The 26,950-nt window shown below is 42.6% G+C and overlaps 1 protein-coding gene and 1 long non-coding RNA gene across 4 annotated transcripts; one reads left to right on the top strand and one right to left on the bottom strand.

Moving 5' to 3' along the window:
- Nucleotides 1-168: 168 nt before the first annotated feature.
- On the bottom strand, nt 169-24,909 carry slc38a10 (solute carrier family 38 member 10). 3 transcript variants are annotated; one of them, XM_034119322.1, is made up of 17 exons: nt 24,726-24,909; nt 24,155-24,370; nt 21,770-21,887; nt 21,510-21,555; nt 21,260-21,353; nt 18,081-18,224; nt 14,260-14,384; nt 10,796-10,898; nt 10,435-10,617; nt 9,435-9,543; nt 7,667-7,773; nt 7,425-7,575; nt 4,992-5,159; nt 4,488-4,913; nt 4,312-4,395; nt 2,819-2,956; nt 169-2,203 (listed from the first exon to the last, which is right to left on the bottom strand). In XM_034119322.1, the coding sequence occupies exons 2-17, from the start codon at nt 24,242-24,244 to the stop codon at nt 978-980; spliced, it is 3,312 nt and encodes a 1,103-aa protein (XP_033975213.1). In that variant the 5' UTR covers nt 24,245-24,370; nt 24,726-24,909; the 3' UTR covers nt 169-977. The 3 variants fall into 3 exon arrangements, with proteins under 3 accessions (XP_033975213.1, XP_033975212.1, XP_033975214.1); XM_034119321.1 differs by lacking the exon at nt 14,260-14,384 and adding an exon at nt 13,396-13,520; XM_034119323.1 differs by lacking the exons at nt 18,081-18,224; nt 21,260-21,353; nt 21,510-21,555; ... (1 more) ...; nt 24,155-24,370; nt 24,726-24,909 and adding an exon at nt 13,396-13,520 and having other exon boundaries at nt 14,260-14,974.
- On the top strand, nt 17,667-26,950 carry LOC117473639. The gene is made up of 3 exons (XR_004555046.1): nt 17,667-17,975; nt 20,056-20,058; nt 26,923-26,950. It is a non-coding gene; the product is annotated as an uncharacterized LOC117473639 (long non-coding RNA).

Here is a 26,950-nt window from a genome sequence, read left to right as displayed (position 1 = left end):
TCTCGAATTATTATTTTTTTGGTCAAATGACGGCAAGACGCCCCCCTGACGGAAACGCTGTGCAAGACTAATAAATGTACAGAGGTGAATACAAAATCTATGATATTACCTGTCTCTGTGAATATATACAGTCTATGCTGTGAACACAAACAGACCAAGAGCCATGGATGTAATATAGATGTTTGTATTTAATATTTTCAGCAAAATGTACAGAAATACAATGCACATAGAAAAATAGAACAAATAAGTTTCTTGTACAAAGCAAAGGTCCAACATGTGTTGAAGTGCCGCCCGATGGAGGAATTTCTGGGAATACAAACACGATCCATTTTTTCTTTCATTGTCCTTAACATAATATCATTTTCTCATGATTACTGTTCTCTTTGCAGTAGGAGTTAAAGCACACGTTGAGGACAAAAACAGCCACATTTGGATAAAACAGCAGCATGTGGATTAGAAGGCACTCATAAACCAAAAAGGAACAGGTATCGAAGGTGGGATGATTTGTAACTTGATGCTCGGGATCTAGCTCCTCCATCGTCCACAGTTTATAAACCTCATAGCTCTGAGGCTGAATTCACCAACTTCCATTTGAAAGTTGAAATATTACAATATGTACATCTTGGAGTAACAGATAAACACAAACTAATCAACATAAAAGCAGCCCAGGAGATAACGCCTAAACACAAACACTAATACATCCAGGCTTTCTGAACACTTTACAGAAGGGTCTTTGCATAGATTTATATACATTTCAACAGTAACCTCTTCATAATCCTCCTCCCTAAAGACAAAAATAAGTTAATATTTACATGTACTTTGCTCTTTAATAAACGTTGTGCTTCTCCAGAGTACACAGTTTGAAGGAATACAAGTGTTTCCTCTTTGTCCATATCTTTTTGAAGGCAGGAAAGAATGTAAGGCACCGGTCTCGTGGTCCACAGTGAGAGAAGTTTGTGCTGGAGTGAGAATCTGTTTCATTTCGCTCTTTCGTCCTCAGGGACCTGCTTAATCTGCCGCGAGTGCACCATGGCCCCGGCCAGCAGCTGCTCCTCCAGGGCCACGTGCAGGTCGGAGCCCCCCAGCTCCAGCAGGGGCTCCAGGCCCGGCACCCCCCTGGACCCTCCAGCTCCTCTGGTTCCCAGTGCTCGGCGCCTCCTCCTCAGATCCATCTCTCCTTGGCCCCTGACCTTCTCCTGGGAGCCCGGAGGCGGAGCTTTGACGGCCCCTTCCTCCTCCTCAGCTTTCTCTTTGAGGTCTCGTCCTCCTTTCTTCAAAGCTTCTCCTTCTCCCTGCGCTGCCTTTCCGTCTTCCATCTGGGCTTTCCTCTCCCGAGCCTCCTCAGCCTTCTCCATCTTCACTCCCTCCACTATTTCATTGTTGTGCATCTCCCGCTGAAGTCTCTCTGCTGCAGCCTTCTCCGTTTCTAGTTTCTCCTTCGCTGCTCTCTCCTTCTCCTTTTCTAGTTTCTCCTTCTCCGCCCTCTCCTTCTCTAGTTTCTCCTTCGCCGCTCTCTCCTTCTCCTTTTCTAGTTTCTCCTTCTCCGCCCTCTCCTTCTCCAGCTCCTGCTCTCTGGCCAGCTTCTCCCTCCTCTCCCCCTCCAGCCGTTCTTTCTCCACCCTCTCCTGCACTTCTTTCTCCACCCTCTCCTGCACTTCTTTCTCCGCCCTCTCCTTCTCCAGCTCCTGCTCTCTGGCCAGCGTCTCCCTCCTCTCCCTCTCCAGCCGTTCTTTCTCCACCCTCTCCTGCACTTCTTTCTCTATCCTCTCCTTCTCTAACTTCTGTTTGCCCATCTTTTCCTTTATGTCTTTCGCAAGCTCAATTCTTGCCTGGTATTCTTTTGCTATTTTTTCATTTTCTTTATCTAGGCTTCTTTCTTCTTCTACAACTTGAGCTACCTTCTCATCTTGAGGTGCAGACTGACGGTCAATGGGTTGTTTCTCTCCCAGCGGCACCCCCCTGGCCCCCAGCTCCTTCTGCTTATGGGGTTCTTTTCCATGGCCGTCCTCTTTGTAAGCCGCCTGAGCAGCTGCTTTAGGAACCTCCTCCTCAGCAGCCTGCTCTTGTTTCTGGACGGGAGGCTCTGCCGCTCCGGCAAACTCCTTGTCCGGCTTCACGTCCGGTTCCAGGTCGGACTCTTTGGGCTTTGCTGCTTCACCTTCCGCCCCCTCCTGGACGCTTTTCTCCGCGTCACCTTCAGCACCTTTGGGGTTTTAAAACACATGAATTTCCCGAAATATTACACTTCCCCGTAGGATTTGAAGTAATTTGAAGTTTAGCAAATCTCAGTTTATTTAAATGTGAAAAGAAAAATGTTTTGAGACCTATACCAAAGACAAATCAGAATAAATAATTATGAGGCCAATATTAATATCAAAATAATCTTAATTATCATTTTGCCCATAATAGGATACTGTGCATTTAGCGAGTGCACATGCAGTTGCCTCTGTAGCAAAATTGCAAGGAAATAGTCCAAAATAATACTTTAAAAAGTCATGGAAAGGTTTTTCGATATTTTAAAAGTGTGTATATTGTCATTATTTCATATGTAATTTAATTCCAGATTAATGGAAGTATTCTATTTTTTTTTTTTATAGGTGCTACAGATACACAGAATTGGTGGCATAAGGACTGGGCATCATGAAAAACCATTGATGTCTTTATATACAAATAAAGATGTATGCGATAAAAAAATGGTTCCAATAGAAACCACTAATACATATATCAAAAATAATGGTTTAAAGCAGACATGTGAAGTCTTCAAATATTATTTAAAGGCTATAGTGCCATGTCTTTAAGGTATTGTGTGTGCACCCACCAGGCAGTTTCTGGTGGATCTCCTTGTGTTGCTCCTCGATGACATGCAGGAGTTTTTCCTGCTGGTCCAGGAGTCTCTTCTGCTGCTCCTGCTGCTCCTTGATCACCTGCAGCAGCACGGCGTGGTCCAGCTGGCCCTCTGCGGGACACAAACAATCAATTAGTAAAAAAAGCTCTGGGGAAATTGTTGTTAAGAAGCTTGGTTAGAATGATGTGGGGCCAGTCTCTAGGTGAGAGGGGAAGGGAAATAAATTGCTCTATGGCCTAGTACTGTCTCACTTAAACACACATCTACAGGTTGAAGCCTTACGCAGCGTCCACACGGCAGCGTGCGTTGAAGCTTGCCGGCGGGCGTGTCTGAAACTCGACCAACAACCAATCACATGAATCTCCCACCCCCGGACACACAAGCACGCGGTTTGATTGGCTAGAGCTTGTACTGGCATATGATTTGATTGGCTGACGCTTCCGTCGAAGCTTCAAAAGTTGAACTTTTCTCAACTTTTGAAGCGAGCAACGCGAAGCGACGGAACCACAATGCAGTTCGGCAAAGCGTGACGTCACCCTGAATCAAGCTTCAACGCACGCCGCCGTGTGGACGGGCCGTTAAGAGGTAGACTGGCAGCTGGAGACACACACACACTATGTTAGGGAGCAATGTGAGAGGGTGGATTCTACAATGGAAAATGATTATTTAGTTGTAGGATCAAATGTAAATCCGTACATGTACATTGTATCTATTAACTTGGCCCACTGAGGAAATGAAGGGACATTTGAGCCAGATAAAGAGAAGAGGCAAGAGGGAATTCATACCTGCAACCAGCTTTTTTATCACTGTGATAGGAGTCCGGCAGAGAAAGAAAGAAAACAAAGGGTAAAGATGGAGCAGAAGAAAGAGAGGGCAAAAGTGAACAGAACAAGAAAGTCAACAAAAGCCAAACAAGACAAGCCAGGTCAAGAAGTAGGAGAAAGAAATGGATTTGAAAACACTGGAGCTTTTTAAAGCATGTGTACTAAATTGAAAATAGGCACAATAAGCAAGAACGGATCGCAGAGATAAGATTACAAAAGATAAAACATGCAAATTGAAAAGGTAGAGTGGTGAAAATATTGTAAATGCAGCGTACACTTAAACTGATATTGATCGTTTTGCCTTTATTAGGTGGCTAAAATAGGTTTTCCTGTTGCCCCCTGTCGACAGCAGTTTATTGCTTCTACAAACTGGGGACGTGCCGAATCTACTCTGTGTGATAAACTGAATATGGATAAGTACCCCATGTAAACCTTCCCTTTAATTTGGCGGGACAAAATGGTTTCTTGCAGTCAGCTTTATATAGATTACCTCACGTCCGATCCAGTTTATCAATAAAACAAATATAAATACATTACACATTTTCAGTGCAACTTGTTGGAAACTGCTGCTAACTTAGTAACCAAAGACTATGAGCTCATGTCAATGCCCCTGAATCCCCCAAATCTGTGTTCTCCGCTCACCGTCCATCTTCTCGTCCGCTGTGTCTTTGCTCTCTGCCCCTGGAGCCCCGTCTGCAGCATGATGCTCTCCTTCAGCAAGTGGAGCTGAAGGATCAACAAATATCACAGGTTAGCGTTGCATTAGAACTGTTTGTCCAACCATCTGCCCTAATGTGGAAAACAGAGAATACGCTCACGTTTCCCAGCAGCGTCCGGAGCTTTTCCAGCTTTATCCCCCAACTCGGCTGCGTTCCCTTGGAGAGGATCTTTCACCGGGTCGAGCTTCTCACCTTCCTTCAGCGGGGGAACGTCTTGCTTTTTGTCTTCCTCTGCAACCAGCTTCTCCAACACCTCATTGGACCGGACTTCACCTCCGCCCAGATCCACTTCCTCTTTGCCCACGATATCCTTTACAGGCTTCACTTTGTCTCCATTGCTGTCGCCTTTCTTGCCCTCCACCTCCTCAGAGTGCCCTAAACCTTGCTTTTCATTTTCTTTTGGTTCTTCCGGTGGTTTCTGGTCCTCCTCCAGCTCTGCGTTGTTCTTCCTTGTGTCCACCGGCACGGCGTCATGTGGGATGGGGGGCTCATGGCGGTGGGCCTCGCCTTCTGGCACCGCAACACCTGGGAAATTGAAGAATAATTATCCTACACAGCTCAAAAATCCAGGGGAGATTTTCAGCTTTGTGTCAGTTTCCTTACCGGCGTCAGGGCGGTCCAACTGCACCTCCTCCTCCTTCTTCTCTGGTAGCTCCACCGGTCCTTTAATCTGCGGGGCCTCGGGGGGGTCCCTCTCGACGGGTTGGGCCGCCTCTACAGGTGGAAGGTCAGGTTTTGCCATCTCCACTGGCTTCTTGATTGAAAGATTTTCTACATGGAGACACACAAAACCAAATCTATTACATTACCACACTAATGTCATATATATGCCAAGGTTTTTCAGTGTCCTTAGATAATAGATCCGTACGATCATGTTGCTGCTCTTTTATGACAGCCAGAAGTTTTTCCTGCTGGTCGGGGAGTCTCTTCTGTTGCTCCTTGATCACCTGCAGAAGCACAGCGTTGTCCCGTTGACCCTCTTCAAGACAGAAATTGTAAAATAACATGCTCTGGTAACATGCTGTCAGTAAAGAAGCTTAGTTTGGCTGATGTCTTCTAGGTGAGAAGGGAACGGAAATATCCACTATGGTTAGACATTTTTATTTACCTTTGACTTTATAAACTGTTTGTGTGAGAAAATGCAACAGTCTGGAAAATATGAGACACATTACTGCGGCTGAATTAAGAAGCCATAAATTGGACACTTAAATTATTCCGCTATTATCTCTTCTCTGAGAAAATAAAACAACTGTATTCTAGTGCATTATCATTTAACACTGGCCCTGACAGGCACTCCTTATTCTCTTGTACAGTTGGGTTTATTACACCCATTAAATCCTGGCATTCAAATAAATGAACACCTCGGTTTATCTCGCATGAACTGTTATGCTCTCAGATGTAACTGATTAAAAAAAAGTCTACGTTGTTACTGATTACTGAGGGGATCCATCGTAAGACTTGCACTTCCAAAATGACATTTATATATATTTAACAATCCATAACTATACATATCTGTATATAAGTAAAACATCTTTCATTTGAATTTATACTCACCCTTTTTTCCATATTTTTCTTGCACTTTTACGCTTTCATTTCTACTATAATAATTATTATTTTTATACTTGGGTGAATTCATATATGTCCTATCCTGTGATTACCCTTATTGATGTTGCTGCTAAGACACTTGAATTTGACCTTAAAGGTGGGGTAGGTAATTCACTTCAGAAACACTTTTTGTTATATTCCATGGAATGCTCTTAACATCCCGATAGCAATGAATATATTAAATACTTTGACAATAAATACATGAAAAAATGTCATCTGTGGAAGCCGTGGCGCTGTAAAAAGCACGACCAATCATTTTAGCCGGCCCGGCTAAAATAACTGGATGGCCTACCTGCCTGTCAGCCTTCCATCTCGAGCACAAACTTATCTGGTGCCCTCATTGGTCATGTGCGTGTTCGTGTGTGTTGGAGGAGGGGCTCTGTAAGGAAGTCTGAAGGAAGGGGCAGATTTTTTTTCGGCTGCGTACTTTCAACTTCTAGCGCACTCGAGCTGGTTTCTCCATTCTTACCTACCCTACCTTTAAAGGGGATCCATAAAGGTTTATCGTATCTTATCCACTAGAGGGCAGCAAATACTGAAAATGGCAAAACCGACCCAATTGGTGAGTGTAATAAATTAGAAAGAGAGATTAGAAAAGGGAGGAAGATGAGTAAAAGCGACAAACGAGAGATGACAGAAAGTTTGGAACACTATAGTTTTACATGGAGTGAAGTTCAGAGAAACAGAAAATAAAAAGATGGATGCACAAAGGCGTCAGTGAACAGGATAGAAAAAGATGCCACTGATGAACCGCAGGAGAAACTAAGGAGAGAAAACTCCATTTGTTTCTTCTGCCCCCCCTCTACCCTCCCCAACCCATATAACCCTCTTCCCTTTATACAGCCGGAGCTTGAAGGCATTTTATAGCTGCCTCAGGAGATATGGCAGAGGGGGGGAGACGGGGGTGTAGACAATGTATTTTGAGGGGGAGGGGGTGGCAGGAGAAATGAACAGAGGTAGAGGGTGTGGAGAGAGAAATTACTGGAGTTTGAAGGGCATCACTCCCGCTCCATCAATGTCGAGCACTCGGCGCTGCTCTCTGATATTATCAAGAGGTTATCTCCTCACCCTGCCTGTCTGTCTCCCAGCCGCCTGTCTGCCTCCATCTTTTCTTCTCACACACATGAAAGGAACCCTTTCTCTTGCTGTGGCTTTTGTTTTAAAGCCCCCTTTGCCACTGGCTCACATTCTCTTTTAGAGCCACGACTTTGAAAATAAAAACAGGAAATAAACATGTCTCTGGTGCCGCCGGGTGCTTTTTGAATGAACTAATGACATGCAGCACGGCTGTGTGATCTCAGGCGCGGCAGACAACCATGACTCCGGCCTCGCTCAGACAAATGTCTCCATGGCTCATTAGTGAACCGCTTTCTTCTAGTCCATCAACTAGATAAGTGATTGCCAGTCATTAGCCCGTGTCGCGATCTTTACCGTGAGTTTCAGGAATGTCCGGTAGATGCAGGATGATCTTCCCAGGTGCTGGAGGGGGGGGGAGGACCTTGGTGACCGGGCCTCTGGCCGATATTGAGAGGGTGGTGAAGGTGCTGACCAGCAGGATGCCCAGACCCACGCAGAGCACCAGCTACAGGACACAGAGGAAGAGGAGGGCAGCAGGTCAGTGACAGACAGATTCGTACTGAGCAAATTATTCTGTAAAGGGCTTCTGTCTTAACCTGAGAGATGAAGCCATTCTTCTGGATCTTTCTGTAGATGAGAGCGGGGCATATGAAGCAGATGAGGCTGCCCATAGTGGCTCCAGTCAGACCCAGAATGGTTTCCACTGCAGAGAGAAAAGGGAAAGAGGAACACAGAGATCATGTTGTGCTCGTGTTGGGTAACTCCCAACCAGGATTTGCATTAGTCAGGACGAGCGTAGTCTGGCTTACAAATCTAGATAAACCTTTATGCCATTTTTTACTGCCTATTTTAGACAGAATTCACCCCCTTTCTGCCATCTTGATCTTACCCTTTACGTAAACAACAACTAGACTCAACAATGGACTGATCTGTTCCATTTCTCACGAGCTTCTGTGATATTGGTATAAAAAAAAAGAGCTACATTCAGCTAGTAAATGATCTGTGGTTTCAACAACTACATTGTAATTATAGAGAGGATTCACCTCTAGGGCACAGATGATCAAATGATGTTTGTCTATCAGTTAGAGTCATACCAGATAATCAAAATACGTCCTTTAATGTTTTTCTTCTGCGTTTCTCTGCCGGAATAATAAATAAACGGTTCAGATAATGAAACAAAAGTAGTGTATTAGCAGTTTCTAAGATCCAGCTTCTATCCCTCCGAGTGGTAGAAGCACGAATTCAAACGTTGACAGTCATTCGTATAAAAAGAATAACAATATTCCCTGTTGGTGGTGTGACGTAACATCCATATTAAAATCAATATTAGGGTACTTGAGCTAATCTAATCTAATCTAATCTAATCTAATCTAATAGGGATGTGGAGCTACTTTAGAGTTCACTGGGCCACACATGGCACGAGCACTGCCAGAGTTAAGGGGTTTCAATCTCATCTATTAGAGTATTACCCTCCATCTACACTCTTGATGATTCACTCCATTCACATCTGATTCTATGCCATTCACAACAAGCACCCGCCCATCCATGCCACCCTATTCCTGGCAGCAGAGAGCCTTGCCCCCCACCCCCCCACCCCTCCTCCCCAAGTCTCTATGGACCGGGGCCGGGCCTGGAAGCCCATCGTTCATCCAGGAGACGGACACCATATTGTCTCCCTCAGATTTAGTGTCCGTTCTCCCCAGGGTCCTTACCTCCCTTCTCCTCAGTCTATTAGTCTGATTAGATACACAAAGAGCCAGCCAAACCCACTGTGTGTGTGTGTGTGTGTGTGTGTGTGTGTGTGTGTGTGTGTGTGTGTGAACCCAATCAAAAGTTTAACAAACAGCCACCACATAAAACGGATGAATAAAACATAAACTCATTCTAACCTTTACATCTCCACCATTTTGGAGCCGCCTGTGAGCGGGACGGAAAGACTCAAAGAAGCTGACGGCGAGCCAATATTGGTGTGTGTGTGTGTGTGTGTGTGTGTGTGTGTGTGTGTGTGTGTGTGTGTGTGTGTGTGTGTGTGTGTGTGTGTGTGTGTGTGTGTGTGTGTGTGTGTGTGTGTGTGTGTGTGTGTGAAAGAGAGTCTAGGAGAATAATAGCCCTATCTTCCCGTCTGCCCGTCTAAAAGGAGATAAAAGTTAGGGCTCTGATTTAAGGACTGTGTTAGAGTGTGACAGTCACTGAGTCGTAAAGTCGCATTCACACACGTCGTAAAGCTCCCCGGCTACTCCGCCCACATGCACCTTAAAGACCTCTAGTCTGCGAGCTGTACACACACACACACACACACACACACACACACACACACAACTTTAATCCATTCAACGCATAACTGATTGTTCACACAGGATGTACCGTTGGGGATCAGGATGCCTCCCAGCATGGTGCCGAACACGATGCAGAGGGTGATCATCTTGAAGCGCAGAGGAGGCATGTATCCGCCGGCAAACGTCCCGTCCTTCTGCTGTGAGAAGGAAACAGAGAGGGAGATGAGAAGGGCACAAAACATATCAAATAAATCTCATACGTCAATAATTTAGATTTTTTTCTTTAAAGGTCCCCTATTATACTGTTTTTCATCAATATATTATAGGTCTCAGATATATGCAAAACATGCCTCTGAAGTGTTTGGCTCCAAACACCAAACAGATCATTGCAGCATCCCATAATCCCCTCTGTTTCAGCCCTGTTTCAAAAGTGCTGATTCTCTGTCTGTTACTTTAGATGAAAATAAGGAGCCCCTCCCCACGCCCCTCTGAGAGATATTTGGTTAAAAAGAACACGATGGTGCTCTAGGAGGAGATTCAGGTGATAAGGTGGGGGGGGGGGGTTACCTTGGTTGGTGATTGGCTAATGGTTACACAAGCCTAAAAATCGTTATGACATCATAAAGTGGCCAAAATCTGATCGGCTCAGGTTTTTATATAAATGGATCAGGACAAAAAGTGAGAGAATCTTTTTTCCTGCAACTTTTAGAGTCTCTTTACGCAGAGGGGACACATGTTGATGTAGAAGAGACATGAACAAGTGGATTTTGCATAATAGGTGACCTTTAAGGGTACGATTTGATTTTTGTTCCTATGGTAGCTTGTTCTCCTTATCGTCTATGCAAAATGTATTCAAATGTTGTAACTACAGCAATGCTTTATTCTTTATAAATATTATAAGTCCACGGTACTGGTATGGTTACACCCAAAACACAAGCGGGACTTTCTATTCCGGATACAGCATTTTTTCTGTCAGATGTGGGTTCAAAGAGCAAGCCATTACATCCTGAGTCTGGGCTCTCCGGGTGCCCTTCAAGTTATATATATATATTATTATTATTAGTATTAGGAGTGGCCTTTAAGCTCACCTGCTGCTCAAACAGCATGGTGTTGATGGCCTGGCGGCAGGGCAGGATCATCATGGGGAATCCGACGGCCACAGACATCATGAAGCCGACGCGGATCATCTCCGTCACCAGGTTGGACGGGAAGTTCATCAGCACGTTGCCAGCGATTTCGTCGGTGAAACTAACGTATCCGAAGAAACCCACCTGGTTCACAGAGAGGTGGAAGGAATCGATGAAAAAAAGGAGGACATAAATACGTAGTTGGACTTGTTTTTTTAGAACTGGGTTCATGTTCAATTTTACAACAGATACAAATGCATCAGTGACACTGGCAACAGTAAATGTGTCAGTGGAGGTAGGGTTTAAGTGCATTTCCACTCACAGTGATGTAGAAGATGGTGACTACGTTGAGGGACGAGGTGACTATGGTGCTCATGCGTTTGACGGAGGGCTCGTCCAGGCTGTCGTAGGTTGGCAGCACCTGCCTGTGAGAGACAAGCAGCCCAACAAAAACACTGCGCATGCTGCCAAACACACAAAACCACACTGGTGCTGCTCTCGTGCATTCATGTGCCGTCTGGATTATCAGATTAAACTGTGAGCTGTGGGGAGCGCCACTCCTAAATCTAGCAGAGAAGTAGTCCCATGCATGTATGTATGTGTCATTTCTAGCAGCTGACAACAAGCAACATTATGAAAGTCTACTTCCTTTCAATTTGAAAGTGGGAACTGCTCTGTAGATATTTTTATTGAGTAGCCATATAGAAGCCCATTTGTTCCACTCAATCATCAAATGATACACGTCTCTGCTAAGTGAGTTTTTGTAGGTTTTTTTGACACATCAAAATAAGATTTGTCTACTAAGCTCTAGTCAAGATGTTTTGGTTTCATTGTTTGCAGATGTGTTTGTTGATGAGTGTATTTCACTACCAACTTCTGCAAAATGTGATTTGTAACTGCAAAAATGGGCACGTTTTTTACAGCGAGACGTCATTTAGACCCATGTAAGCCCTGACATAAAGCACATCTATTTTCAAGTACGGACATCTGACAAGCACATGAATGCAACAAGATTTCAATTCAATGTGGAATACGTTACAAATAATGAATATATTGCAAATATGAACGACAAACAATTACTACTGTTTTTAGTGCAGTTGATGGATGTACTATTGTCATGGCAGTGGTGGTGAAGAATGTAGGAAGTGTTTAATACATACGAGCGTGTGCACGACCGTGTGTGTGACAGAATGGGTGACAGTAGTCGAGACTGTCTGTCTGTAAACACAGGTACCTGTCGCCCTGTCATCTTCTGTCTGTTGTAATAAGAGAGGGTGGAGGCGTGGAGGGGGACTGTCAACATTCATTTTACAGGATGTATTCATGAAAGCGAGATCCTGTAGGGTTTTAGAGCAGTATTGACTTCCCTGGCACACTCATATCCTCTCTCTCCCTCCCTTTCCTTTATATATCGATAAAGGAAGATACATAGAGAAAAATAAGGGAAAGAGATACAGTAACTTGCTGTCTCTTGTTCTCTCTTCACACACTCTGCTTCTATGAGCCAACACTGTCCCGTGCTGCTTTTTCTCAACACTTGTTCAATCCGGAAACCAGTCAATCTTATCGCCAAGGTTAAGGAAAACTGCATATTATAAGTAGGATATAAAGCATCCAATAGTTAGTCTCTGCTCAGATGCTTTAACGCTGCCCTTAAATGGAGGAAATATGACGGCGCAGGTCTTCAAAGCGAACGTGGGAAAGTGTGTTAGGAGGGCTCGAGTGTGTGCTGGAGCTAATATAATTAACTTGGAGTTGAAAGCATGCTGACAGTAGCATCACAGAGGGATATTTCCGCTGCACGTGTTTTTCTTATGTCCCTCTATTATGAGCTAACTGCTCCTCGCCATCCAAACCGCGCCGCCAAAAACACAACAGGGCCAGCTCCCGTCCCGTCATAATGGTGATGTTAAGTAATGTTTTAACTGAAAGTAAACACATTTCATGAATGTAATAAAAATCCAATGTGCTGAGAGCTGTTTAATCAGCCTGTGAATACATCAGTGTGTCTGTAAAGATGGCGGCGGTCCAATGTGTTGATTAGTGGTTTGGCTTTAGCTGCCTGCCGCCGAAACGGAGCGCTCGCTTCGCTCAGGCCAAAAAATCCCCCTGCCAAATATCACTCAGCGCTGCTAGAGGGAACACAAAGCGCACATGCGTAAACACACACTTTCTTCCTCCTCTGACATGAGCACACCTCAAATGGTATGTTGGCGTTGTGCGATAATTAGAGTCTCGAGTCTACGGTCACCCACTCCTGCCACTTACCTCACACAAAACAGACCCAAACATCTGGCCCCTAATGACCTCGCCATAACACTCGTCATAACACTCCCTGCATCCTTCCCCAGCACTGCATTCAAATCACAGATAAGACTTCCACCTCCCATTAGACCTTCACAGGTTACTCTCTCACCCACTCAACTCACTGCAAACCCAGAGCAAACACTACAGCGCAGAGGACAGGACAGAGCATGCAGATGATGAAAATGGATAAATGAATGATTATGGTGACTCAGCGATGATTAAACTGAAAGAAGTGACAGGTAGTGGTGATCTCTGCATTCACTGCAGGGCAAGTTAAAGGGGCTCTATTCTGCTCATTTGCACACAAAGATGATTTGTGAAAAGCACATTAGCAATAAGCAGCCTCCCTTTACAACTATAAATTGTTAGGAATGATGAAAGTCACAAATTGTGACGTTTGCTACATTTCTACATGCAGCAATGTAAGATTGTATTCACTGTTTAAAGTCAGGAATAAGACCGTGGAAAAAAGCCCACGTTTTAGCATCTAGTTGATATTTGGATTACGTTCAAATTTTCCCCTATTCTGAAGCCTCTCGAATCTCGTTTGGGATTAGTTTTTATGACATGGTCCTGTGCAGGTGGGGGGGGGGGGGGGGTGGGAGGAGTACTTACGACTGACAGGCGAAGGCCATCCCACAGATGGGGAGACAGCGAAACACCCCCTCCCAGCGCACCATATTGACCTGCACTAGCCACCAGCCGCTGAGCACCCCGTGTTTGAACGAGGACAGCACCACCTGAGGGGGAAGGAGGGGGGGAGGGGAAGGGGGTTACGGCCCGAACCAAATGAAGACAGGTTGGGGAAGAGGAGGAGGAGGAGGAGGGGCCGCACCCATGCTGACGCCTCACAGACAGATAATGAAAGTAATCAATGAGAAGAGAGAAAGAAGGACATGACAAGAAACCCCATACTGATTAAAAAAAAAACCTGTCATGGCTGAGAACATTTAAGGTAATGTAATGAATCAAAGGGGAAATCATATATTTGATCAAAATAAAAAGGGTAATCCAGAGAAAAACGGCCCCACAGGTTTTCGATCAGCATGCGTTTCTTACGTCTTGCTCCTTTAATTACCGGATAAAGTCCAAAAAGGACAGAAGAACAATCCAAAACCCTCCACCCGCCCACACCTAGGCTGCTCATCCTGGGCGTGGGGCGGCCAAGACGAAACTCTGAGGTCAACACACTCCTCGGCCTTATTACTAATTCCACCAGAAAACACACACACCAACACACACACACACACACACACACACTCTCACAGAGCTCGAATGGCTCAGACCAAACCCGATTTAAGAAAGGTGAAAAATGGGGATGAGAGGATTTGGCGGAAGGTTCAGGTAGGTGGGAGGAGGCGTTTGAGGAGCGTAAAAGATGCAGGGCCCACATCTGGCTCCCTTCACTCTCCGAGCCCCCCCCCCCCCCCCCCCCTGGCTGCGCTTACGTTGTTGGTTTGGTTTCCGTGGTTTACTTACGGGTGACAGCAGAAGGTTGTGGCGATAATGGGCAGGCACTGAATGACGCCCTTCAAGCGCCACAGGTGAACCCGCTCCACCCAGGAGCCTGAGATTATGCCGTAGCGCAGAGACGACAACACTATCTACAGCGGGAAGCATCAGAAAACAGCGATGGGACAGAGGGGGAGCAAACAAAGGGTGCAGAGGAGGAGAGGAAGTAGTGGAGGAGAGTAAAAGGGGTGCAAATGAGCAGGAAAGGAGAAACCAAGAGTAGGATGAAAGGAGGGAAGGAAAGGAGATACATCACTGTTAGAGGGTTAGGGGTCTGGACTGGGCCACACACCACACCATCGCTCCAGGTTACCGCCATGCTACGGAGCTACTCATCACACAGAGAGAAGTGGAGGCAGCAATACGGCTCGCTAAAACAGACGCACACACACACATAAACTCTGTGTGTGTTTAAAGAGAAAACGGGCCGAATCACAGGAGGCAGAAATCTCCTGCTGGAACGACGCTGGAGACAAAACTCTTTAGGATGTTTCAGCGCTCGAACATACGAAGGGAGAATCCATTAGGACTGAGAGATCTTTGTGTTTACTGTTGATTAATGTTAAATGCAAACAGTGGAGTATTGGACGTTCTGTTGGAAAAAAGTTACACTAACTGCTACTCTAGTGTAGGGCTGTGCAATTAATCGTATTTTAATAGCAATTACGATTTTGGCCTGCCACAATTACGAAAACAACATTATCGAAAAAAATGATTATTTTGCTTTGCTAGGTTGTGACAGGGCACTGCAACATATTTGATCTAATTTATTTTAGTCTAATTTATTTTTTATTTATCATATTTATATATGTTTAGTAGCTTGTGGAAGTGCGCTCCAAAATATTTGTTGATCTTGTTTATTGGTATTTATTATTTTGATATTATTTATTTAAATGTAAATATAAATGTATCATTTATTTTATTTATTTTCGTATTGGTTTTTCAGTTGAATTACGTTCAGGGTAATCAACAGTTAAAAAGATACTGTTCAAATTATTATTTGTATTTGTTTTAAAGTTCAATAAATGGATGTTTTCAAAGGCAATGAATAATCGTATTTAATAATCGTGATATCAATTATTGACCAAAATAATCGTGATTATGATTTTTGCCATAATCGCACAGCCCTACTGTAGTGGCTTATGAGTACATTTCCCTGTGTAGTAAGAGTAAGAATATGTTGTGTTTTCTATATATTTTAGCCATGTAGCTTATTGAGGCTAAGCTACATGGCTAAAAATGTGACTAATGCGAGTCCTCAACCTTGAATATTCAAGTTCTTCTACATTCCTGTTGTAGCTTTGTCTAAATAATAACTAAGGTAAACCTCAGAAATATTTCAGCAGCTGCTATAGGGGCTTTGCTGCTCAATGCTGACAGGCTGAGGCAGAAAGGTATGTACAAATGGGAATGTTGTTCTGACTTAGGATAGGAGACTTACCGTCTTATAGAGAGGCGAAGTCCCTCCCTTTCCGGGGGACCTCCATGGGACCTTATTTTTGAAAAAGTATGTATGAAGTTAATGGCGAGAGAAAGATGATCTTTCGATCCCGTTTGAATTGTGCCACGAATTACACATATGATGTTTGTCAATCTAAAAGATAATTTTACAAGTCAAAAAAATAAAAATGTGTCGTAAAACTGTGAAGTAACACTTTTTTTTGTGTGAAACCGCTCAATGACCTACATCTCCCGTCTCGCACCACACACCAAGACGGCCGTCACGTTGGCACATTTCACCTCTTTCTTTCAGAATGAGGCGAAAAGTATTAAAAGAGGTGAAAATCACTCCAAGTCTGGGCATGTTGAGAGCTGTACATACACACAAGGGGAGTTAGTCGGTTCCGTAAGAGCCAGCATGCGGGACCGGGATTCTGGGATTTGTAGTCTTTCTAGTTGAGTATTTTTCATAGTCTTATATTTCAACAGTTTTACGACAAACAACTTTTTTGACATAGAAATTATTTTTTAAGATTGACAAACATCATATGTGTAATTCGTGGCACAATTCAAACGGGATCAAAAGATAATCTTTCTCTCTCCATTGACTTCAATACATACTTTTTCCAAAATAAGGTCCCATGGGTCGGAAGTAGATGGGCGGGACTTCGCCTCTCTATATGTTAAATGCTGAATAGCTTGCAACAAATGAGCAAAGATAATTCCCTTGAAATGCAACGGTTTGTGATTTAGTGGAGTTGACTGTGTGACCTCCATTTACTTTGCACTAACAGAGCTTTAAAATGTCTCTAGTGGCCATTTCCAAGCATGTCTCGGTCCCAGGGGAAAGCCTCTGAATCAGCAGAGCAGCAATGGTTTTCTGCCTGATGTGATTCAGTGTGAATTTGCTCTTTAAAAAAAAGGAGCAAGAAAATATCGTGTCGATACGGAAAAGAAGTTCTATACAATGGAGCAGAAACGGAACAAGGACCGTAGAGACAAAATAATATTATCCAAACAATATCCTGAAAATTAAACAAGTTAGAACAGAGAGAAAAAGTAAATGAACTGTGTTACAATTACAGGTTGTGAAGGCATCTATAGTATTTATATTTATTATGTCAGTGAGGAAGTAGAATTATCAACTAAGTACTTTAGAAAAACATATAACATAAAAAACTGTATGCTGTAAGAAAACTGTCCGTCATTTCTATAAATAAGACAAGTAAATAGAACCTTTACCATAAGTCCAGGTTTTTATCCACTGTTCTTATAAATGTCGTATACAGAGTGCCACAGTGACGCGTCCTAAAACCCGGAAGTAAGTTAGCATTTTACCACTTCCGGTTCCTTCGCCAAAAAGCAATGCAATTTCTCCATAGGATTTTGGAAAATATCTGAAAATAAGGTCTGTGGTTGAGACACATTGAAGAGATGGATCACGTTTTGTTCTACGACATTAAATACATCAGCAGTGACCCGGCTGGTGATTTCTGAAGAATTTACCTGTCTAAACGATGGCTGTTAACAAGTGGCTGAATAGGACTACAGAAGTTGTCGAGGCCGTTGTACGTCATTACGCCGAACACGTAAACACTCCTCTAAGATTGTTTGCCCTGTTCTGCTTGAAAGTAAGTGCCTGCCTCCTGCAAACTGTTCAAACAAACGCTTCAACTTGTACCATTTTGAATCTGTATGTTTGAATATGGATCTTAAGTTGGCGTGACGTTGAAGCAGCTGTAGTTTCTTTATAGCATAACGTTAGCATTTTGCTTCTGGCAACTAGATTTATGATTTGAAAATTATAAAAGTAGGGTAGACGTGTGGATATTATCCGGCTGAACAAAACGTGATCCGTCTCTTAAATGTGTCTCAACCACAGACCTTATTTCCAGCTATTTTCCAAAATCCTATGGAGAGATTGCATTGCTTTTTTGTCGAAGGAACCGGAAGGAGTTTACTTCCAGGTTTTAGGACGCGTCACTGTGGCACTCTATTATTAACAGATTTCTTATCTAATTAGTATTTAATATTTGTACACCTTGATCATTTTTAGCTGTAGTAGGAATCACTTAAATAATCGCCTTCTTTCTGTCCAGCAGATTTCAGGTCATGCACTTTATGATTAACTTTATATGACTTAATAAAAGCATTTTATCTTTTACGAGGGCTCCTCTCTCTAACTGTCAAGCTTTGAAACCAAAGTCTATTTCCACTGCAGTGTGTTAGATGCCTCGCTGTGTGTGTGTGTGTGTTAGATGCCTCGCTGTGTGTGTGTGTGTGTGTGTGTGTGTGTGTGTGTGTGTGTGTGTGTGTGTGTGTGTGTGTGTGTGTGTTGTCGGGCTTACCGTGAACATGAAGAAGGTGTAGAACATGAGCGCCATGGCGGAGAAGGACTGGATGGAAGACATCATGTTCCTCTGCAGACTCAGAGGGAGGACGATGAACAGAGACACGGCGAACAGCAGCAGGACGCGGAAACTGCCCGTCACCTTTAGAGGACAGAGTCACATGACAGTGTTCACACTTTAAAGGTCACCTATTATGCAAAATCCACTTCTTCACGTCTCTTCTACATCAACATGTGTCCCCTCTGTGTAAAGAGATTCTGAAAGTTTCTCTCACTTTTTGTCCTGATCCATTTATATAAAAACCTGTCTGAAAATGAGCTGATCAGATTTTGGCCACTTTATGATGTCATAACGATGTTTTGGCTTGGTAACCATTAGCCAATCACCAACCAAGGTAACCCCCCCCCCCCCCCCCACCTTATCACCTGAATCTCCTCCTAGAGCACCATTGTGTTCTTTTTAACCAAATGTCTCTGAGGGGCGTGGGGAGAGACCCACGTTTTCAATTTGGTTTTTAATTATATTCAATGTATTCTTGTTTTATCCAATTCTAGATGTCTGTGTTTTTAATAATCACAAATGTCTGTATTGGTCTGATTATGGCCTGGGGGGGGTTGTTGTATTTTTATTTTGTTTACTTTTTTGTTTTTGGTATGTGAAGCACTTTGTTTATAAAAAATGCTATAAAAATAAAGTTGGATTAATTGAATGATTAGTCACCGTACAACATTGTTTCTCTAATAGACTTTCTCCCAGAGTATCTATGTTTAGTTGGTTGAATAACCTCAATCTTATCAACTACAGTTTTAGCTGTTTTAGATGATTATTGGAATACTTCACTTGAGATATAACCATTTCTTCATCTGTTACTCATACCGTATTACAAAATGATTGGACAAAACTTGTTTTATCTGTAAGTCCTCCATGGTGAAGGAAGAATTCGAAAATGATCTGTCTAAAAACCGGTTTACAAACTCTCCCATAACTCGTCCAGTATAAGTCTCATTGCTCATGCTTATTATTTCACAAACACAAGCATTTTTACTTAACTTAAAGATTTAAAACAATTCTGCATGGACAGTCTCACGCTTGGAAGAGGGGTGCATGTGTGGCCCCTTAAACAGTCCCCATTAATATCCACTCATCAAGCCTATGGTCCGTTTTTGAATTCTTTGTTTACAGTAGGAGTATGGGGCAAAAACAATGTTTTTCCAGAATCAGATGTAACACAATGAGTCACTAATTGATACACAAATGATTGTTTTGCAGGGGAAGTATTCCTTTCAAAATAAAGTTAATGAAAACACAGAAGAAAGCAGTGTCTAAAGATTAAGACTGGAGCCACACGAGAACGGTAACGCAAACGAACCGAATTTGGTATCAAAAAAGTCTTCCGTCCACACGCAACAGGCACCAGAAACGTGTCCGTTCACACGAGACCGCTCGAAAGCGCTGGAGACGCTGTAGTACATATGCCAGGCCTGTAAGTGGCGCTGTAGTCCTGCCACAAAAGCAGAGAAGAAGACTTCCCGCGCATGGTTGCCCTTCTGTTTATTCTCCGCGGTGGACGGCGTGTGCTCCTGCTGTAATTCTCTCCAGTAGTCCACCAGCAGATGACAAACACCCACCTCTCCGCCTCTTCCAAGGGACGAGGGGACCGTGCGGCAGAGTTTCAGTTAGATTTTTTTTCCGCCGGTCAACATGTCCGTTAAAGTTTAAATCTTCCGGACAAAATTAGAAAAGTGCCGGTCAAAGGTCTTCTTTGTTATTTATTGAGCTTTAAAACAAATTGATAACGACTCTATATAAAAATATAAGAATAATAAACTGAGCCTCTCTTTTCCTCCCCCTCTTCTGACAGCCCAGCAGCTGATCTCTGAGCAGGAGAGGTGGGGAGAGGCGGGGCTATTGCTTCATCGTTATCAGGAAATGATCGTATAGGGCGTAAACACGGAGCCGTTTGGCCCCCCAGAGCGTTGCGTCCCCAGATCTACCCACCTTGGGACCCGTTATCATTATCGTTATCTGCGTTTCCCTGTCGGCCTCGTGTGGCCGAACCGTCTACTCCAGGGGTCGGCAACCTTTTTGATATGAAGTGCCATTCTAAAAAAAAAATGTTATCAGCGTGCCGACGATCGTGAATTATCAAGGAGGGGGGGGGGGGGGGGGGGGTTGAAGAGCTCGTCGAAAACACTCGTGAAAAGTGATGTTTAAAACTCAGTTAATGGGGCTCATTCACTGGCGCTTCCACAAACAACCAACATAATTGTTACATTCAAATTAAGTACATTATTCATCAAGTTTACATTAACTTTGGATAATAACACGGGAGAAATTAGCGGAAGCTCTCTCTTTTCCTCTCTCCCCCTCTCTCTCTCCTGACAGCCTGTCAGTATCTCATGCAGCTCACTGATCCAGTAATGAGTGACAGTGAAGAATAAATATATTTATAACTAGTTTAGCTTGTTCCAAAGGTAGATAAAATAGCTAAGTGTGTTAGGTCTAACTTGTGTGTTTTGCTCCGCTCACCGGTCCGTCACAGCGGGTGGAGCTGCAGGATTTCTGCTTCACACACGTTGCACCGCTATTTTATTGTCATTTTCGGACACCTTAAAATACTGCCAGACTGGTGAAGCGATTTTGGCGAGCTTGTTTTGCCGCGCACAGAGAAAAATGTCATGTATTTTACGTCTCGCGATCGGCCTTTTTAGAGAGCACCGATGGATCTGCAGAGACTGAGTATCGGCCGATATCGATCGCCACGCAAAAACTGCGGCATTTTTACAGCTCCTTATGGGTACTGCAATTTGTGAAGTGCTTTCCTCTGTGGTGAAACTATCAGCACTGCATTACGGAGGAAAGCGGCAGAAAGTCGCCTGGAGTTAAAGAGTGGGGCTGCGTTGCGTGCATGGCTTCCTTCTGCAGGTAACGGGGAGACGCGCTCTGGCGGCGGTCTCGTTCAGGATCCAAAAATAAAATAAATATTTTGTACACTTATTCCACTTATTCCTAGTGTGCCACTGGTTACGGTGCCGCGTGCCATTGGTGGCACGCGTGCCAGGGGTTGCCGACCCCTGGTCTACTCTATATGATAGAGAACTGTAGCGGATACGACCGTTACCGTTCTCGTGTGGCTGCAGCCTAGGAGATAAATAAAGCAAATAAAGATCTCAAACCTGTAAACCCAACAGCTGAGCGAAGAAATTCGAGCCCAGATCAGCTATCACGACGTAGAAGGCAATGCAGGTGCCCAACATCAAACCGATCATACTGCAGGAGGACGAGAGAAATCTAAATTATTATCAGCGTTTATTGTTTTGGGAATAAAACCACATTATTTGTATATGTCATTTTCTATAGAAGATCAAGCCGTGATAAACACTTTAAAATAAGCTTAATGAGTAATGAATAAGTAATAAGACTTGCCTCAGCTCCACCACAGTTTTTCCTGGTTTCCCGTAAGCATGGAAGGCTGCAGAGAAAGGAGGGACGTCATTGTGAACAACATGTGGACAAACAGATGGCAGTGTCGGGAAATGATCATAGGCATAAGGTTTTCTGTAAATCGAGCTTAACTTTCTGTTGCTCACTCAATCTGCCTGTTCATTCACAATCGCTTTTGTTGCTACTGCTACAGCAAATTCAACATTTACACAACAATGACACGAGTTACGGTTTAAACTCACCAAGTCCTGCGTAGGTCCGTCTTTTGGTGTTGCTTGCTGTGTTTACCAGAAACATGCAGGACTTGTGGGTCATCCACGAACAGAAGAACAACAGGAGGGTTCCCAGAACAATCCCACACTGTAAGAGAGGAAGGAGGGAGAGTTATCACACAGCAGACACACATTGATTATCCTAAAATCTGGTAATCTTAGTTGAAGGTAGGGTAAAGGTAAGAATGGAGAAACCAGCTCGAGTGCGCTAGAATTTGAAAGTCCGTAACCGAAAAAAAATCTGCCCCTTCCTTCAGACTTCCTTACAGAGCCCCTCCTCCAACACACACGAACGCGCACATGACCAATGAGGGCACGAGATAAGTTTGTGCACAGATGGAAGGCTGACAGGCAGGTAGGCCATCCAGTTATTTTAGCCGGGCCGGCTCAGATGATTGGTCGTGCTTTTTACAGCGCAACGGCTTCCACAGATGACATTTTTTTATGTATTTATTGTCAAAGTATTTAATGTATTCATTGCTATCGGGATGTTAAGAGCATTCCATGGAATATAACAAAAAGTGTTTCTGAAGTGAATTACCTACCCCACCTTTAAATGAGAAAATAATGTCCTCAAATCGAATAAGCATTTGTTTTAGAGTGACTATGATTAAATCGTTATGCCCTGGCTTGGATTCAAACTGGAAACCTACTTCTAAATGTCTAAATATATACTTAATTTAGTACCAGGAGGACTAAATGAAGTATAACTATAACACCAGGAGGAAACACATTTGTCAGCTGTAAATTAAAAATAGTAAAAACCTAAAGGTCAATGGATTTTGTTAACCTTTGTACACACTTCATTATTATAAAAACAATGGATAGCTTGTCCATGTGCAGGATGTCCCACAACATTACATATTGAGAAATTATACGTGTGTGTTTTTTTTTACAAATCTATAGCAGAAACACAACAATTTGATCTGTGAAAAAAACCATTATGATGGCAAGAGCAATCAAGGAAGCATGGTGTTTTTAATTGCCATTTTGTAGGAGAAGAACATTCTTCATTAACAGAGAAGGACATTGCATTTTTCCAAGTTGTTTTAAGGGTAATCTAGCCTTTGAAACAACTGCCACCCCTAACCCTTATCTTCTTTGTTCCTTCTGCGCACAAACACTCTACAAATATTGAATTTGCATACACACAGAGGTGAGGAGGCAGGTAGTGACTGAAACACTTGGCAGCAAATAGTTTCCATGAGCACATACTGTGATAACAAGGATACTTCATAAATTATATTTTTGATGACAATGTGACTTTATGAATACCTCTCTATTTTATTTTTCCAAAGAGTGATTGGAGGTTAACATTGTGCTCTACAGTGTTTTACAAAAGGGTACTTCAAACAAACTAAGATAATGTGTTTAAATGATTTAATGGTGAGAGTTAAAAGAGTCTTGATGGAGTCTGAGAACAGATGGAGATGATGTTAATGTTCAACCAAGCATCCACTGATCTTATGAAGAAGTTGCTAGGAGATAAGAGTAGCACAGTCATTCATTAAGTACATTTCCCATCACACTCATATCCTCGTACAAGAATAACACGTAACCCACCAAGGTCAACATGAAGCACAATGTCAAGCTAACGTTTGCAATGTTGAAAGCACTTTGTAGAAATGTTTATTCATAGCTTTGTGGTTTTTTTGGGAGGTTTTAGTTCCTGATTCTGTTCAATTTTGTTGTGTGTTACTGAAAGTGCCAAGTTGTTTTACATAGCCACGTCAAGACCAACAACTTTAAGACAGAAATGTTGAAATGTTGTAATGTTTTCTAAAATATGTTGTATATTCTCCATTAAAAAAAGCTAAATATATTGTTTTCAGCTTAAAAACTATAGCTGTTTTATATTGTATTAAACTGAATCTCTTTGGATGCTGGACTGACATAACAAGACATTAAAAGACATAGCCTTGGACTTTGAACTGAGATGTTATGGACCCAATGTTTAATCAAGAGAATATAGTCAGAGGATTAATCAGTAATGAAAACTGCTGTTGAATGCAGCAGTTTAAATTGCCCAATAGAATATAATGCAGTTAATAAAAGCTCTGAATGACAAACTCCCACATTAATACTGCTTACATGTTAATTCAACAACAATGTTGGCTAAAACAAACTATATAAAAATGACATTAGCTCATCTGTATAAAGAAACATATGTTGCAGGACATATACTGCTACTTTGCTCAGTGACAGAATGTAGTTAAGTGCTTCTTCCAGCTGTGCTTTTACTGAAGTAAAGAAACTGAGACCCCTCTCCCGCCAATGTAAACAGCTAAAAGAGGGGGTCCTGCTTGGCGGAGGGTTTTTTCCGAAGCACCTGTAAACTTCCGCAGGTGAACCCACCTGTTTGAAGCAGAAGGGCATGGTGAGCACACTGACGCCCACGATGCTGTTCACCACGTTCATGATGAGACCCCAGTTAGACGCCGTCATGTTGACCCGCTTGTTGACCGCTCCTCCGTGGGTGAGTGAATATCAGAAGACACGGAGACAGTGGCTCATTGAAGGCAAAGCTGGGGACTAAAATCAGGGTGTGTGTTTTTCCAATGACGTGGCGCTCTAGGCGAAAAAAAACACACACACACACACAACACGAGTTAAACATTTGGCACACCTTCAAATGTTGTCCTTATCATGACAAGGACACACAAGGACCGTAAGTAACCGTTAGTGACTTCAGTGTTTCATTAGTAAGTTAGTTAACTTTTAGCTAGGAAGCTAACGGTCAGTTACAATTAGTAACGTCATAGTTTCATAAATAAATTCGCTTCAAGTTTAGCTACAAAGCTAACGGTCGGTAACCATTAGTAACGTCATAGTTTCATTAGTGAGTTAGTTAACTTTTAGCTCGAAAGCTAACGGTCGGTAACCATTAGTAACGTCATAGTTTTATTGGTAAATTAGGTTAACTCACCTTTAAAAGTAACTCCGCTTTACGCCATTATCGGTATTTTCCTCCCATTAAACCACCATGTACCATTGGAAAAATAAATCCTCTTTGTGTAAATATAAGCAACAGGTTAATTGAAACTCGGTAAAAAGAAAATAATGACAAATCCAGCCTGGCTGTATTTTTTCTGATCGCGTATCCAGGAAGTAGAGATTATAGTCAAGGAAGTGAGAAAGAGAACACAACAGCTGGTTTCATTACTGTGGAAATACTCTGGCGCCCACTAGTGGTCACACTGCAGTACTGAAAGTCGTGCTTATTGGACATGAGACTTAGAAGTAAACTGATAAATAAATATGTCTATGAACAAATCCGGAACAAAAAATTAGACAATAAATAAACAAGTAAATGTAAATAATAATATATATATAACTGAGTTATTATAGTGAAAACATCGTTTTTATTTTAAAAAGGACTTTTGTGAAAGGGCTATTTGTATTATTACCATTGCATATACTTGTGGGGTTATTAAATAAATAAAAGAGTCTGTGATGCAATACATGTATGTAAATATAAATGAATCAATTTAGTGAAGTTAATTAATAAAAAGGACCTAATTTAAAAAATGATATTATTATAATATTATATCAAACATTTATTTCAAGGGAAGGTTATTAACTAAACAATCATATTTGTGGTTTTATCATTTTCGAAGAACTCTTTGTTGTCGTTTTTTATACTTGTGCTTTTTAAAATGTGTACTCCACTACGTTTTCAAGGAAATTAATGTTATTTGTACTACCCTACATTTACATCTGACAGCTGTGGTTAAGCTGAAGTTACTTACTCACATTTTACATTAAAATAACATATGATAAGCTCATGAGATACCGTGAATGGTTCAAATCTGTGGCCTTTTGACCTCTTACAACAACAGTGTCTACTTGGAGCCTTTTGTCATGTTTCAGATATGTTTGAGTTGCTGTCACTCCCACCAAAGAGTGATTTCTCCACTAAAATGTTCAGATGGTTTCCCTCAAATATAAACACTCGAGGACTAAAGGGGTCTAACAGAGATAAGTGAACATTTACTGAATAGAAATGTTACTTTTTCTCTTCTTTCGTACCTAATAATCACCTCACAACCGTCAAAATGCATCTTGTAGTCCTTTGCATCAGTTACAATCATATAGTAATATATTTCAGTCTCGTCTGTCATCTCTCTGCAGTACTTTTATTTATGTAGCACTTTAAGTACATTTTTATGATAATAGGAAAACTCCTGCCCTTTTGCTTGAACATGATTTTGAATGAAGGTCTTTTAGGTATACATGAACAGTATTTAAACAAAGTTGTGTTGCTATTTTTAATCAACTAAAGTGCCTGATAGCTCTTCCACCCATGACAAACTCTGTAATCATAACAATACCAGCAGACGTGCATGAATCCTGTTTTTCCAGATGCCACAGAGATTCCCGACAGGAAAGGGAAACAGGGATGCGAGGTGTGAGGGGGGAGACCGAAAAAAAGACTAAAACAGACCAGGCAAATTGTGGATGACGTCAGAGAAAATACTCAGGCCGAGCACCTGAAATGTTGTAGCCGGGTTTATTTCAGTCAGAAGCGAATGCCTGGTGCCCTTTCTGATAGACGACTATTGTGTTGTTTGACCAGGAAGGAGAAGAAGGAGAGAGGGGTTTAAGAGGTGGGGGTTGACCCGGGAGCTTTGCCCCAGCCGGGTCTGCTTTCCCCCGGGGACGGAGGATTTTCAGAAGTTGTGGTGCAGCTTTAAGACGTGAACGGGGGTTTAAAATTGTAATGATGCATGTGTTTGCAGAAAGTTGTGTCTGATTCATTTGTACATACTCTCAAAATCATCAGAAACATACTTGAACTGACTCAAATATGTAATCAATTAGGGACACTTTTTTTTTTTACACACTTATCCAGCACTTAACCCGCCCATAAAGCAGTTTTCTGGCCCTGCCTTTTACGTATATGATATAAATCAACTTTATTGTCATTACATTTGCGTTTGCATGTGTGTGTGTGCGTGCATATGTGTGTGATCAGAGAGGTTAAGACAGGAAAACCCTGGCCATTGTGTGCCAGTGACCCCTCAAAATCAATGTGACAGACCGGTTGATTGGCTGGAGGGTCCTGTCTCTCTGCACCTAATCCCTCAAGGTAGACCCTCAGCCAGGCCTGCTGCGACTCTAAGTGTGTGTGTGTGTGTGTGTGTGTGTGTG

Source organism: Trematomus bernacchii, unplaced genomic scaffold (genome assembly GCF_902827165.1).
Source record: "Trematomus bernacchii unplaced genomic scaffold, fTreBer1.1, whole genome shotgun sequence".
NCBI classification, from domain to species: domain Eukaryota; kingdom Metazoa; phylum Chordata; class Actinopteri; order Perciformes; family Nototheniidae; genus Trematomus; species Trematomus bernacchii.
Note: the sequence above shows the minus strand (reverse complement) of the source record. Positions and strands in the feature narration are given on the sequence as shown.

Excerpts from the sequence above, each read along its gene's own strand:
- slc38a10 (XM_034119322.1), bottom strand. The coding sequence starts at position 24,244 with ATGACGGCGTCTAACTGGGGTCTCATCATGAACGTGGTGAACAGCATC. Across the intron at positions 10,899-14,259 it reads ACAACCTTCTGCTGTCACCC|GCAGGTGCTGCCAACCTACG; the intron begins GTAAGTAAACCA and ends TGTCTCTCACAG. Across the intron at positions 10,618-10,795 it reads TCACCATCTTCTACATCACT|GTGGGTTTCTTCGGATACGT; the intron begins GTGAGTGGAAAT and ends TCTGTGAACCAG.